The sequence below is a fragment of the Coregonus lavaretus genome, assembly GCF_964263955.1.
Source record: "Coregonus lavaretus genome assembly, chromosome: 5".
NCBI lineage: Eukaryota > Metazoa > Chordata > Actinopteri > Salmoniformes > Salmonidae > Coregonus > Coregonus lavaretus.
The window spans coordinates 46,133,139-46,146,668 of NC_139992.1; the positions used below are offsets into that span (position 1 = coordinate 46,133,139).

At 42.8% G+C, this 13,530-nt stretch overlaps 2 protein-coding genes across 2 annotated transcripts; both read right to left on the reverse strand.

The window, feature by feature from the left end:
* Positions 1-5,567: 5,567 nt before the first annotated feature.
* LOC311129854 (ubiquitin-conjugating enzyme E2 N-like) lies at positions 5,568-8,870 on the reverse strand. Its single transcript, XM_084162355.1, has 4 exons — positions 8,742-8,870; positions 7,078-7,324; positions 6,840-6,980; positions 5,568-6,526 (listed from the first exon to the last, which is right to left on the reverse strand). The coding sequence occupies exons 1-4, from the start codon at positions 8,769-8,771 to the stop codon at positions 6,480-6,482; spliced, it is 465 nt and encodes a 154-aa protein (XP_084018481.1). The 5' UTR covers positions 8,772-8,870; the 3' UTR covers positions 5,568-6,479.
* Positions 8,871-8,986: 116 nt separating this feature from the next.
* Positions 8,987-12,740, reverse strand: LOC311129855 (large ribosomal subunit protein mL42-like). Its single transcript, XM_084162356.1, has 5 exons — positions 12,636-12,740; positions 12,345-12,402; positions 12,174-12,258; positions 11,720-11,883; positions 8,987-9,598 (listed from the first exon to the last, which is right to left on the reverse strand). Exons 1-5 carry the CDS (start codon positions 12,715-12,717, stop codon positions 9,553-9,555), a joined length of 435 nt encoding a protein of 144 aa, XP_084018482.1. The 5' UTR covers positions 12,718-12,740; the 3' UTR covers positions 8,987-9,552.
* Positions 12,741-13,530: the final 790 nt, after the last annotated feature.

Consider the following 13,530-nt stretch of genomic DNA (forward strand, 5'->3'; position numbering starts at 1 on the left):
CAAAATAACAACGAAAAAATCCATGAAAACGTATGTCAAAAATGTTATAAATTGATTTGCAATTTAATGAGGGAAATAAGTATTTGACCCCTCTGCAAAACATGACTTAGTACTTGGTGGCAAAACCCTTGTTGGCAATCACAGAGGTCAGACGTTTCTTGTAGTTGGCCACCAGGTTTGCACACATCTCAAGAGGGATTTTGTCCCACTCCACTTCGCAGATCTTCTCCAAGTCATTAAGGTTTCGAGGCTGACGTTTGGCAACTTGAACCTTCAGCTCCCTCCACAGATTTTCTATGGGATTAAGGTCTGGAGACTGGCAAGGCCACTCCAGGACCTTAATGTGCTTCTTCTTGAGCCACTCCTTTGTTACCTTGGCCGTGTGTTTTGGGTCATTGTCATGCTGGAATACCCATCCACGACCCATTTTCAATGCCCTGGCTGAGGGAAGGAGATTCTCACCCAAGATTTGACGGTACATGGCCCTGTCCATCGTCCCTTTGATGCGGTGAAGTTGTCCTGTCCCCTTAGCAGAAAAACACCCCCAAAGCATAATGTTTCCACCTCCATGTTTTGCAGAGTCATGTTTTGCAGAGTGGTCCTCAGCTGGTAGAGCACGGCGCTTGTAACGTAAAGGTAGTGGGTTCGATCCCCGGGACCACCCATACACAAAAATGTATGCACGCATGACTGTAAGTCGCTTTGGATAAAAGCGTCTGCTAAATGGCATATTATTATTATTATTATTGAGCCACTCCTTTGTTGCCTTGGCCGTGTGTTTTGGGTCATTGTCATGCTGGAACACCCATCCACGACCCATTTTCAGTGCCCTGGCTGAGGGAAGGAGGTTCTCACCCAAGATTTGACGGTATATGACCCCGTCCATCATCCCTTCGATACGGTGAAGTTGTCCTGACCCCTTAGCAGAAAAACATCCCCAAAGCATAATGTTTCCACCTCCATGTCTGACGGTGGGGATGGTGTTCTTGGGGTCATAGGCAGCATTCCTCCTCCTCCAAACATGGCGAGTTGAGTTGATGCCAAAGAGCTCAATTTTGGTCTCATCTGACCACAACACTTTCACCCAGTTCTCCTCTGAATCATTCAGATGTTCATTGGCAAACTTCAGACGGCCCTGTATATGTGCTTTCTTGAGCAGGGGGACCTTGCGGGCGCTGCAGGATTTCAGTCCTTCACGGCGTAGTGTGTTACCAATTGTTTTCTTGGTGACTATGGACCCAGCTGCCTTGAGATCATTGACAAGATCCTCCCGTGTAGTTCTGGGCTGATTCCTCATCGTTCTCATGATCATTGCAACTCCACGAGGTGAGATCTTGCATGGAGCCCCAGGCCGAGGGAGATTGACAGTTCTTTTGTGTTTCTTCCATTTGCGAATAATCGCACCAACTGTTGTCACCTTCTCACCAAGCTGCTTGGCGATGGTCTTGTAGCCCATTCCAGCCTTGTGTAGGTCTACAATCTTGTCCCTGACATCCTTGGAGAGCACTTTGGTCTTGGCCATGGTGGAGAGTTTGGAATCTGATTGATTGATTGCTTCTGTGGACAGGTGTCTTTTATACAGGTAACGAGCTGAGATTAGGAGCACTCCCTTTAAGAGTGTGCTCCTAATCTCAGCTCATTACCTGTATAAAAGACACCTGGGAGCCAGAAATCTTTCTGATTGAGAGGGGGTCAAATACTTATTTCCCTCGTTAAAATGCAAATCAATTTATAACATTTTTGACATGCGTTTTTCTGGATTTTTTTGTTGTTATTCTGTCTCTCACTGTTCAAATAAACCTAGCATTAAAATTATAGACTGATAATTTCTTTGTCAGTGGGCAAACGTACAAAATCAGCAGGGGATCAAATACTTTTTTCCCTCACTGTACTTGAACTCTGTGAAGCATTTATTTGGGCTGCAATTTATGAGGCTGGTAACTCTCATGAACTTATCCTCTTCAGCAGAGGTAACTCTGGGTCTTCCTTTCCTGTGGCGGTCCTCATGAGAGCCAGTTTCATCATAGCGCTTGATGGTTTTTGCGACTGCACTTGAAGAAACTTTCAAAGTTCTTGACATTTTCCATATTGACTGACCTTCGTGTCTAAAAGTAATGATGGACTGTCGCTTCTCTTTGCTAATTTGAGCTGCTATTGCCATAATATGGACTTGGTCTTTTACCAAATAGGGATATCTTCTGTATACCCCCCCTACCTTGTCACAACACAACTGATTTGCTCAAACGCATTAAGAAGGAAAGAAATTCCACAAATTAACTTTTAAGAAGGCACGCCTGTTAATTGAAATGCATTCCAGGTGACTACCTCAAGAAGCTGGTTGAGAGAATGCCAAGACTGTGCAAAGCTGTCATCAAGGCAAAGGGTGGCTATTTGAAGAATCTCAAATATAAAATACATTTTGATTTGTTTAACACTTTTTTGGTTACTACATGATTCCATATGTGTTATTTCATAGTTGTGATGTCTTCACTATTATTCTACAATGTAGAAAATAGTAAAAATAAAGAAAAACCCTTGAATGAGTAGGTGTGTCCAAACTTTTGACTGGTGCTGTGTATATATAGGTATACATATATACACAGTCTATTAACACAAAACACTTAAAATTAAAACAAACATTTTGTGTCATTATCTCACACGTGTTTTCCCTGGTGGTTAAGACGTGGAAAGGAAAGCCACCATTTTCGTAGAATGACCCATGTGCCCATCCTCAGAATGTAAATGCAGGAAATGATTCATTGTATTATGGTCCTGTCTTCGTTTATATGGCAACAGTGACAGTGAGTCACTCAGTGTATGCACTAATCCTCAGAATTTTGGTTCCAACTGCCATGTCTTTGTGAGACGTAAAGTAGATGAACGGATGATCTCTGCATGTGTGGTTCCCACCGTGAAGCACGGAGGAGGAGGTGTGATGGTGTGGAGGTGCTTTGCTGGTGACACTGTCTGTGATTTATTTAGAATTCAAGGCACACTTAACCAGCATGGCTACCACAGCATTCTGCAGCGATACGCCATCACATCTGGTTTGCGCTTAGTGGGACTATAATTTGTTTTTCAACAGGACAATGACCCAACACACCTCCAGGCTGTGTAAGGGCTTTTTGACCAAGAAGGAGAGTGATGGAGTGCTGCATCAGATGACCTGGCCTCCACAATCACCTGACCTCAACCCAATTGAGATGGTTTGGGATGAGTTGGACCGCAGAGTGAAGGAAAAGCAGCCAACAAGTGCTCAGCATATGTGGGAACTCCTTCAAGACTGTTGGAAAAGTGTTCCAGGTGAAGCTGGTTGAGAGAATGCCAAGAGTGTACAAAGCTGTCATCAAGGCAAAGGGTGGCTACTTTGAAGAATCTAAAATATATTTAGATTAGTTTAACACTTTTTTGGTAACTACATTTACATTTTACATTTTAGTCATTTAGCAGACACTCTTATCCAGAGCGACTTACAGTTAGTGAGTACATTATTCCATATGTATTATTTCATAGTTTTGATGTCTTCACTATTATTCTACAATGTAGAAAATAGTAAAAATAAAGAAAAATCCTTGAATGAGTAGGTGTGTCCAAACTTTTGACTGGTACTGTATATTTATAGTACAACATGCTCATTACCATGAAATTGGCTTGTCCCACACCCTAGGGTCATGAATGAGTCGTGGTTTAGTGACATATTTTGAGTAAACATATATATTTTTCTCTGACTTTAAATGTAATAATACAAAATAAAGTATTTAGTGGAATACTTAAACTAAAATATCAACTATATATTATAATTTACAGGGAATAGCTGTCCCTCAATTTCATGTCACTTGTGTTACCCCATTATAAAGACCACACATCTTTGCCAACTTCTTCCTGGGTCAAAGGTTCATTGGAGGCAGGGCTGTTTTGAAAATAACATGATGGGTCTGCACTCTCTCTTCATATGTTAGCAATTTGAAGATTAAGATTTAGCATGAAATTACCAAATTAAAGACATGCTCTGGAACTTTGGCAACTAGTATTTTTATTTTTTTTAAACCTCCCGCTTTTGAGCTGGATGTGCCAATGTGTAGTTCATTTATGAATAATCTATGAGCAGAATTATGATTTTACCTAGATTAGCCACAAAATCCCTAGTTTGAAAGCGACTGTTTCTGGAAGCTGTGCAATGACATTTTCCCTACATTTCCACCCATGCAATTAGAGTTTCAGACAATGAGCTTCAGCCCCTCTCCATTTGAGTAACAGCTAGCAAGATGCACACAGCACAGCGAGAGAGAGAGCAATGACACACTGGGGACCACTTTTGGCTCGTGAGCGCTACTTTCAGAACTACTGGCTAGAAAGTAGACAAAGAAGTACCGGAGAATGTCTTTAAGATGTGTCACTAGTGTTACAGTTTATAGTAAAGGGAAAGGAAAGTTCAGTAAAACAATTTACAAACACAGCTGTAGCTCGGCCACCTTCCACCGCAGATGCGGAAGGACGACATTGGCGGATGCGATGGATTGAGACGCAGCCCATGCAAAAAGCCAGATATCTTGATCTTAAATTGACAGATTTTAAGGATTACGGGATTTATTTAAGAAGTGTGGTTTGAGCTACTGTGGCCGACATCTTAGCTATGCCATCTTACCTGCAAATTTGCATATTGTTTAAAGTAAATTATTACTAATCAAAACGTCTTAATATTATCATTAACCTTTTCTGACCTTGATTATATATGCAAATTAAATAGTCAAATTACATGGTGCAAAGCCTGAATTGTCATTAAAATATAGGTAACACTAATGACAAAAAGGGAACACAATATTTTTTTAAATGTAATGTAGTAACAAATATTAAAATGCATTAAGCTGTCATTTATGGTGATTTACAATGTTAAGGGGTGTTAATTATTATCTGACTAAGTTTTGGTAAAAAAAGGTCAAAAAGCCACCATTTTCATGGAGCGACCACTAAGTGGCTCACGGTTGCCATATAAACAAAGACAGGACCATTAAACCATTGTGTCATACTGGCCCCGAAAGACAAACATGGCCCTGACATACAGGTACCCATCTACTCAGACAGAGCAAGTGTGTCAATAAACAAAGCAAGTGTGTCGTGACCCCACCCCCACAACGGCACACGGACACATTCACAGGAGTCTTACTCAACTTATTTTATTTACAGGAGCCACGTATGCAAATGCATTGTTGTTTTCTTCCATATCATTTCAGACACCGGTAATACACAATTCTCTTTGCCTTTTTCACATGAAGAGTGGACTAACCAGAGATATGGAAGCCATTCTCAATCTAAAGGCCAGATGCTTGGATGATGAGTCATCATTGATATTTAATTCCAAATCCCTTAGAAAAATATAACAAATAAATTAGAACGTTCTACGACTTTCTCCCCTCTTTCAGGATGTTGGTTGAAGTAAACGGTGGATACACTTGCAGTAGAGAATTGTGGAAAAGACAAAGGTGAGGACAGAGTATGGGAAAATCTATTAAAACACCTCCTACCAGAATATATAGGTACAGTGCTAGCAAGAAAGAGATCAAACAAAATGGCATAACAAAAATATTTTTACTACAACATAACATTTACAGATGTATTTTTCATAGAAAAGCAGTACAGAAGCCACACAAGCCTGTGAGGATCTCAGCAATGAAGTGACGATGATATTGTTTCGTGCCTCGTTGTTTCATGTCAGAATTGGGTGTGCATTTCCCCCCATCCCCACCCCAAAAGTAATACTTCTCAGTATCAATACGGAGCAAACTTGTTTGAACAGTCATGTTCTGGGCTTGGTTAAGTACATGCTTTTAATGAAGTATCATAGGAGAAAAAGAGACATTTGACAAAATCGACATTAAAAGAAAATGAAAAGAACACCTTTCTCCACAGAAGGACGTCGTAACCGACACCCCCACCTCCCTAAACTGAGCTTCCGCCAAGGGCTTGCAAACACAGGGCTTCCGAACCCACAACGCTAACTGTCTGAGGGAAACAAAGGTTACGCTAAATTCAACAAGGGGCTAGGCGGCATAACCTCAAGTGGACATTTCTCAAATGGGTGGGTACCTGGTGGCTGTGTCACCAACTCCCCCAGTTTATTGACCTTTGACTAAACTGACCCGTTCTATGACTGTGGGTCCAGGGCGATTTCCTGTGTTTGCAACCCCTCGGTGGTGGGCTGAGACTTGTCGTTCACCCCCCCAGTGGAGAAACAGAAAGCTGTGGTTGGGCATCAGCCTCTGTCCATGCATTCGAGCGGTGAGCAGGGACAAAGACAAAACACATTGCTATGTGTCATTAAATCACCAGAGGTCTGCAGTAGTCTCGTTTTCTTTTAAATATATTCTTTACTGTTTTTTTGCTTGCTTTTATCTTGTTTTTTGTCTAAGACTGTGTCCTTTAAATGCAAATAAAGGAGATCATCTTGGTTGTGTTTACATCCAGCGCCCGTCTGCTTTCTTCTATACCTCAATGCTGTTTCCCGCGTAAAGCCTGGTCCATGTCCGAGCTGCAATGTGCACAGAGAGGGGGTTCATTAACTACCGGTATTAGCATTCTTCTTGAAGGAATGTCTTGCCATCTCTGAATTGATTTGACCTGCAGTGGCACTTTAGGAGGCTGAAGTGAAGAGCACTACAAGAGCAGTAAGTCATTGGTTCCTTCTCACACTCACTGCCTTTGTTTAAAACTAGGCTTTGTTCACATTCAGAGATGGGTACTCTTGATCAGAGGATGCAATAGAATTTAAATGCCAAGGGGTGAGACAATTTAAACTGGGTTCACTTCAAACATGAACATGACACACACGAGCCATCTCTCACCTGTCTCAATGGCTTGGGCTTCGTTTGATTTCCACTGCTCTGCAACATCGTTTGCAAGTGGGTCATCAGGGTTAGGAGCGCTTAATAATGCTTGGATTGATAGCAGCACTGTGCGGATCTGCAAGGCTGGGGACCACTTATCTGTGAGAGAAAAGGAAAATGGTGGAGGAAGGAGTCATACTTTGAGTCAGGACATGACTGTGACAGTGATGATAATTGTGAAATCTGGATAACTCACCTTTCAAGATGTCTAGGCATATCCTACCCAGCTTGTCCACATTGGGATGGTAGATTTTGGTCATGAATCGCACTTTGGGAGCTGCCATGGGATATTCTTCTGGCAGAAAGAGTTCAAGTTTAAAGGTGCCTCCTTCGAAAGGGGAGTCCTGGGGTCCTGAAATCACCACATGGAAGTAGCGTGCATTCGCCTCATCAGGCTCTGCCTTTATTCCAGGAACGGGTTCGGCCAGCAAACGCTGAGTCTCCTGAACACGGACAGAGATACAGATAAAGACATGCAGGTAGATAGACAGACAAACACATGCAAACAGAAACAGGAAGACAAGCAGAATGTGACACACATGCAGCGAGACAGATAAGCACAAACAACCAGATGTCAGGTCATTTACATTTTAGTCATTTAGCAGACGCTCTTATCCAGAGCGACTTACAGTTAGTGAGTGCATACATTTTATTTTATTTTTCATACTGGCCCCCCGTGGGAATCGAAACCAACAACCCTGGCGTTGCAAGCGCCATGCTCTACCAACTGAGCTACAGGTCAGGGTCGATAGTAACCAAGGTTTTGGACAACTATGTTTTGATGCAAGGACAGCCATCCACACATTCAAGCTCAGGTTTGACATTTTGTTTCAGAACTTTTTAGGGCCAATGTACAATCACTCTGTCTTGTCTCTTTCAAGAGCAAGTAATGGTGACTCACCCAGTGTTTTAGATCCTCAGCTAAGAGCTCATATGATACATGCCTGGAGGTGAACTAGATGCAAAGTCTGTTTTTTGTGAAATATGTCTGAGGCCTAGTCATAATGTCCGGTGAGAACCAACATGTAACATCTTCATGGTATGATGGTCATTTTGATGGAAATAAATATATTATCAATAACTATCTAATAGAACTCACTGATAGGCCTATGTCCACTATAACACCCACTGAAACAGTTTGTCTTGTCAAAGTAAGTTAGGCTAGTTGAGTAGGCTGATCATTGAATGTTTCTGCCAAACATTTGTTTTTGCAGCCACCTGGTATGTGTATGACAAACTATTGTCCCATGTCGCCTCATTCATTTCTGACACAGAACTCCTGCAAGACCAACAAGATCTCGCTCATTGGGCCTGGACACAGTTTGAGAGAAATACCTGCACTACCACCGGCTTCTCTACTATTGCCGAGTTAGCTTTGCTACCCAAAGCACTTTCAAACACAGTAAACCAAGCAAGTAAATGTGAGAGTTTATAATACATACTCTGGAGTCCAGCAGTAAGTTCCATCAATATCTAACTAGCTAAATTAGCTAGCTGTATGTATGTAGCTAACGTTAGCTAGCTAGCAGTGCCAGCCGAGTGTCACTGTGTTCAGATCGCTAACTTGAGAGACCATAGCAAGGTTATTTCAATACATGTACAATAAGAAAATTATTAATTTCAACACAAATAGGCAATTAAGCAGAATCGGGCCATATTTAGCGGAAAGAGTAATACATTTGACCCAAAGTTCCACTGATTTGGGGCTGAGCCTGAGACATACAGTCCCTAGCTAACGGAAGTAGTTAGCTAGCAAATACATGGCAATGCACGTGCCGAGTCCTAGTTTTTCTTCTGAACTCAAAGGGGACCGAACTACCGCTTGTGAGCTATTTATCGCATGGGTTTTTTTGGAATTACCTTTATAATCCTGCGGGGTAGTCCTGCCATTTTCTTTTACTGTATACAGTATTTATGTATGTTCACTCCTTCGCCGTCGACGCACACGCCTTCCTGTGAATGGTGTTGGCCTCTAACGGGATTGTGAATGCTGGGAAATGTATTTTGGTCAACGACTAAGCGTTAACATATTTCAATTTAACGAACTACATGTCCCAAGAGTGGGTGCTTTCTAAATCTGAGAGAAAAGACTAGAAATATGAACGTACTCTTTGTCATTTATTTGAATCCCATACATTTGAAAGACATGGACTGAATTGAAATGATCGTAAAAATTGACAGTTATCATTATCAAAATCAATATAATATTGTTCTGCACCGTATGAGCCAAAGTTCGAGTCCCAGTTGCAGCTTTTTCTTTCTCCCGCTACACTGGTGGCAGCAGTGGGATCACTTCTGTGGTCTGGTGGCATTGGGGGAACTGTGCTCTGTACACGTTTGAAGCTTGGTGCTCGGCTCTGCACCCTAGGAGCCACGGTTGAGTCCCGATTGCAGCGCTCTCCTTCTTCCTCCACAATAACATGCAGATATCCTAACTATGTCCCAGAATTTCATGAAATAAAAGGTATTCAGCAAATAGGGAAAATATATGTTTCACTTACAGCTTTGGTAATCTGCTTCAAAATATAAGTGCGCAACTTCAGATTTGTTAATTTTTATTTTACAGCACAAACAATTGCACAAAAAAACATAGTTTGGGATTTGGGGGGTGAGCCAAGCTAAGAATTCTGTAAGGTATCAATGATTTTGAAAGGAAGACACTCCTTAACAACTATCGGTCTTTTGGGGGATCTCTCTTTCTGCGTCGCGTATGGTACCTAAGAAAAAAATTGAACAAAAGTTAAAATTTTCAATATATAAAAAAGACTGAGTGAGGATTGTACCCAACTCTATGCAAGTTTCTCACTCAATACATTAGCATTACATAAAATTACAAATGAGCAACATAAGGTACATTTTGGATACTTAAAAAGGCACAATGCAAACGTTATCTCAATATCAAATCATTTCTGGGTAACAATTAAGTACCTTACTGGGATTATTTTCAATCAAAATGGTTTTAGCAAGAGCAATTTCTCAAGCAAGAATTTTGCTAGGACTGTCGAAGTGGGGAGGGGAAAACTGAAGCCTAGCTGTTATTGGCAGAGCCGTTTGGAACTCTTTCATATTGGTCTATTAACTAATACACTGCCTGGTGATGTCACCAAGCAGGCCAAAACTCCACACCACCAAAACAGGCTGAACTTTCAGGCAACCTTTTCAAACAGCTCTTACACTAAAAGGGCATTATCATTTTCACAGCATTCTTCCAACCTCAGCATGGAAATATATATATTCTCTCCAAAACTCTTGAGCATGCCGTCTCTAGCCAACTCTCCTGCTATCTCTCTCAGAATGACCTTCTTGATCCAAACCAGTCAGGTTTCAAGACTGGTCATTCAACTGAGACTGCTCTTCTCTGTGTCATGGAGGCTCTCCGCACAGCTAAAGCTAAATCTGCTGCCTTTGATACTGTGAACCATCAGATGCTCCTCTCCACCCTCTCCGAGTTGGGCATCTCCGGCACTGCTCACTCTTGGATTGCATCCTACCTGACAGGTCGCTCCTACCAGGTGGCGTGGCGAGAATCTGTCTCCGCACCACGTGCTCTCACCACTGGTGTCCCCCAGGGCTCAGTTCTAGGCCCTCTCCTATTCTCTCTATACACCAAGTCACTTGGCTCTGTCATATCCTCACATGGTCTCTCCTATCATTGGTACGCAGATGACACACAATTAATTTTCTCCTTTCCCCCTTCTGATAACCAGGTGGCGAATCGCATCTCTGGCGGACATATCAGTGTGGATGTCGGATAACCACCTCAAGCTGAACCTCGGCAAGACGGAGCTGCTCTTCCTCCCGGGGAAGGACTGCCCGCTCCATGATCTCGCCATCACGGTTGACAACTCCATTGTGTCCTCCTCCCAGAGTGCAAGGAACCTTGGCGTGACCCTGGACAACACCCTGTCGTTCTCCACTAACATCAAAGTAGTGACCCAATCCTGCAGGTTCATGCTCTACAACATTCGCAGAGTACGACCCTACCTTACACAGAAAGCGGCACAGGTCCTAATCCAGGCACTTGTCATCTCCCGTCTGGATTACTGCAACTCGCTGTTGGCTGGGATCCCTGCCTGTGCCATTAAACCCCTACAACTTATCCAGAACGCTGCAGCCCGTCTGGTGTTCAACCTTCTCAAGTTCTCTCATGTCACCCCGCTCCTCCGCACACTCCACTGGCTTCCAGTTGAAGCTCGCATCTACTACAAAACCATGGTGCTTGCCTACAGAGCTGTGAGGGGAACGGCACCTCCTTACCTTCAGGCTCTGATCAGACCCTACACCCAAACGAGGGCACTACGTTCATCCACCTCTGGCCTGCTAGTCCCCCTACCTCTACGGAAGCACAGTTCCCGCTCAGCCCAGTCAAAGCTATTCGCTGCTCTGGCACCCCAATGGTGGAACAAGCTCCCCCACGACAGCGGAGTCACTGACAACCTTCGGGAGACACTTGAAACCCTACCTCTTTAAGGAATACCTGGAATAGTATAACAGTAATCCTTCTACCCCCCCCCCCACCCCCCCCACAAAAAAAAAAGTGGTTGTCCCACTGGCTATCCTAAATTGAATGCACCAATTTGTAAGTTGCTCTGGATAAGAGCGTCTGCTAAATGACTTCAATGTAAAATAAAACACAGGAAAATCACATTTTGACTGTACTGGGCCTTTAATACTAAGGAAGTGCCACTGAGTTCAGTACCAATATTTAATATGGAACGGGTGTGGCTTCTATCTATTGCCCTGCTTTGAGCAATCATCAACATCACTTTATAATTTAGACAGTGCCCAGTTAGTACTGACTATCACTAAAGTGATTCAATCATAGAAGGTGTACTTACTGTCCCACTGGGTACCAGCGGTGCTTGGTGGTGTGAAACATTTTGCTGAGCTCCTCGATGGTAGGGGCCTGTTTGTTCTGCAGCACCTCCCTGCCGAGGTGGGCCTTCAAAACCTGGTCGTGCGTCTCTGCCGGATTGGTCAGGGGGTCTGGCCGTGGAATAGGCTACAGTGTCACAAATACATAAGAAAGCAATAACAATCAAAAACCATTTATGCTGTTTTTCTACCTAAATCGCAGGGTTTATTTTGCAGTTTAATAGCTGGCATGGTGAGAAAAGGGGTATATTGCTGGCAGGTAAATCTCAGCCTCCCACGGACATCATGATTTTACAGATCAATCTCTGCAGGGCTAATTGTGTTTGCAAATGCAGTATTTACTGTATTAAAGGGGTTCCTTTTCCTCATCAGCTCTGTTATAGTCAGTATCGGCAAATCCAAGTTCTAACTTCTTACCTGGGTAAGTTCATAAGGAACATCCTCAGATGGATGGTAGCACACTATGGTCTTCCCATCAGTTGTCACACCAATTTCCACCTTACTGCAATGAAGAAGGTGACAAGAAATTAACATCAAGTCATCGTAATACACACACTAAACATTATGATTTACTAGCTAGCTACTTACCAGTCATCATCAATGCAAGGTCCACGGATAGTTGACTTGTGAAGGACGGGCACAACGCCTGTTGTGGATATATTCGTTGACATTAATCAAAAGGTACAGTATGATGTGATTAATAACAGCCAAGCTACAGTCACAAGATTGCTAGCTAGCTGGGTTCTCTGCCTCAAAAAGGCTTGCTAATAGATGTGCGCTAACGTTAACTAACTAACTGACAAAACCTTTCAGCACTTGAGATTTTGTTCACAAAACGTGTTTCTTAATCTTGCAAGTTTTACAACAGAGGGCACTCACCTGTGCAGTGTTTAAGTTGAGTAACAGTTGAAAACCGTGTAAATAACCAACTCAACCTATTTAAATGACCTGTAGTAGCCATGCTCAACAAAAATGTTGTATTTGTGCTACATGGAAATATTTCCGTGTGGATACGTAAACCCTAAACGTTTGTTCCGCTGTGCAAACGTTTATGAACAACTCCTTTTTCTTTAGCAAAGCCAAAGTAAAAATGCAAAAATAAAACAACTGGGACAGTTTAACTGTAAAATGTATGTGGGAAAAAGTATTTATCACATTTGTAGAAATGTATTATGACATCATAAATATCCTTTTAGAATTGGAACTGAGGAATAATGGGATTTTAACATTTTACTCATTCGTTAACATGAAACTCAAGTTGCAGCATTGCTCTTAACCTCCATATAATGGCAACTGAACATCACGAAGGTTACCGATGTGACCTCATACTGGAATCCTCTCAGTACTCCACAGTTCCACCGCCAGTGGAGGAGGGGAAGGCAAAGGTATCAGTGAAACTTCAGCCAGAGGTTTTTAACCCATTCACCCTGTCTCCTCTGCCAGAACAGACGATCCGTGATGTTCTTGTTGACTGGGTGCGAAACAAACCGCTCCTTTCACCCGCTGCAGCCAGAGGAATGGTCATCACTGGTGTAACCCATGAGGTTGCATACTGCTACAAACTGGAAACATTTACAGAGCACAGGTCTGTGTGCTTAAGATTTGAACCGCACTGCAAAGCTTCCAAAGCACCAGTGTCTCCAAAACCAGCAGGGGAAGTGCAGGAGCCACGACCCTGGAAGGTGCCTATGACCCCGGCCAAGATGTTCCACAACCAGGTGTTAAATTACAGGCTGATTCACACAGACCGAGTGACCGGGTGCTCTTACTGCCA